The sequence below is a fragment of the Opisthorchis viverrini genome, assembly GCF_000715545.1.
Source record: "Opisthorchis viverrini unplaced genomic scaffold opera_v5_120, whole genome shotgun sequence".
Lineage (NCBI taxonomy): Eukaryota > Metazoa > Platyhelminthes > Trematoda > Opisthorchiida > Opisthorchiidae > Opisthorchis > Opisthorchis viverrini.
The window spans coordinates 110,277-111,940 of NW_008751779.1; the positions used below are offsets into that span (position 1 = coordinate 110,277).

Sequence of the window (1,664 nt, forward strand, 5' to 3'; positions counted from 1 at the left end):
ACGTCGGCGTGACCCCCCTGTGCACGTTTGGAGGCGCTGCATTATATGGCTGCCAATCGATATCGATGGTGTTGTTGTTATCAGCTTTCATCCAGTGTGTCTGGAGGTGCATCTTGAAATGGTTGTAGTAAGTTAGCGATAATTCCCTTCTCCATCCACTTTTAGTCGGCTACTATAATGCTTCATATGATACTTAAAAACCTCCACTCTTTGAATAAGAACGCATCGGCGAATTTTTTCATGATTTCGTCATCAGATCAGGGCGATGCTATTACCACAACCTCGTAAACAATTTCACGGTAGTCCGTCCCATGAAAATTGAACCTGCACCATAAATACCTCGTTTCCAACTTTATAAACACAGTCGCTGAATGGCGCTATAGGTATCACTGATTTGTGTCAACAACACTCTTCTCACATGCATGTGAAGACCGTGTAATTCGCCGGGGATTATATTAAAAAACGTTACACCTTAGGCAAAGACGGAGTGCAACTGGAACAAACACTCGAAAACGCTGTTGCAGTGTATATAAACCAAATTAAGGTTCTATTTGTTATTAGAATCCTACAGAGCCTTTCATGAACTCCTCATGAGTCACAAAAATGGAAAATCAAACAGTTATGGTAAGTGATATTCATCAGATCAGAATATGTCTAATACTTAGAATGGGGATAAATAATGAAAGAAAGAGCTATGATTGGTTAGTGAAGTGAAATCATGGAGACACGAACGATTGATTATCGAGGAACTTCAAGCCGCATCTAACTGGATGCTGTGTGACATTCTAGAAGAGCAACTTGGTCGGTTGATGAATGCCACATACGAACGCAGACTCAGAATTCATATGAATCATTTCTGACAGCACTGTGCTGGATCTTGCAAACGCATCGCGACCGTCTGGGCTGAAGGCAAGCAACACCGTTGGACTGATACTGGTGGTCTATTCGCTACTAGGTAGAAGACAGGAAAATAACTCGTTCGGATTGATCAGGTGCCCAATGTCAATTATGTGCGACGCGACTGAGCCTTTGGCTGAACCGTTGAGTATAGTGCAGCCCCGACACGTATTCTCTTAGAAAGTTGCCACGTCATGTGCCTAACGCAGTCCGCTGAACAACAACAGGAAACACGTTATTTACCCATGTTTTAACTACTAGATATGCATATATATATATATATATATATCGTTCAGCTGTAGCACCCTTTCGGTGCCTAGCTGCCATGCCACCCAAAGGTTGCACGAGGGCTGGGATACTGCGAGGTTGCCCAAGCCTAGGCAGGGGAAGTCGAGTGGCAGGGGTCGGGTTCGAACCACGAATCTTCCGTTGAGTAAATTCGCGCTCTAACCCCTGAACCATCTCGTCCCGTGGATCAATATATCTCGTGCCGATTCGATACCTATCGACAACTTCGTCTGGAACTTCACCAGAGTTTTGTTAAGGTCAGCCTATACGGTAGGGTTTTTTCACATAGTCTTTGCTAGATCTTCAAGCATTTATCACCGCAAATCCAGATAAACTGGCAAATATATTACAAAACGATATTTTTTCATTTGTTTATCAAGAAGCGGAAGTAATGGGCATCTTGAAGTAAACATTTGGGGCAAAAATATGTTCAGCCGGGGACAAATTTCGGTTGAAGTGAGTGACATCAAACCCAAATG

The 1,664-nt window shown here is 43.2% G+C and overlaps 1 protein-coding gene across 1 annotated transcript in view; it reads left to right on the forward strand.

Annotated features, from left to right (window-relative positions):
• Positions 1-603: 603 nt before the first annotated feature.
• The window catches only part of T265_06107 (hypothetical protein), a gene marked incomplete at both ends in the record, with an annotated part of 14,564 nt that continues 13,503 nt past the window's right edge, over positions 604-1,664 (forward strand). The window contains one exon of the mRNA XM_009171293.1: positions 604-624. Coding sequence (XP_009169557.1) covers positions 604-624 — 21 coding nt within the window. The remainder of the gene's footprint in view (positions 625-1,664) is intronic.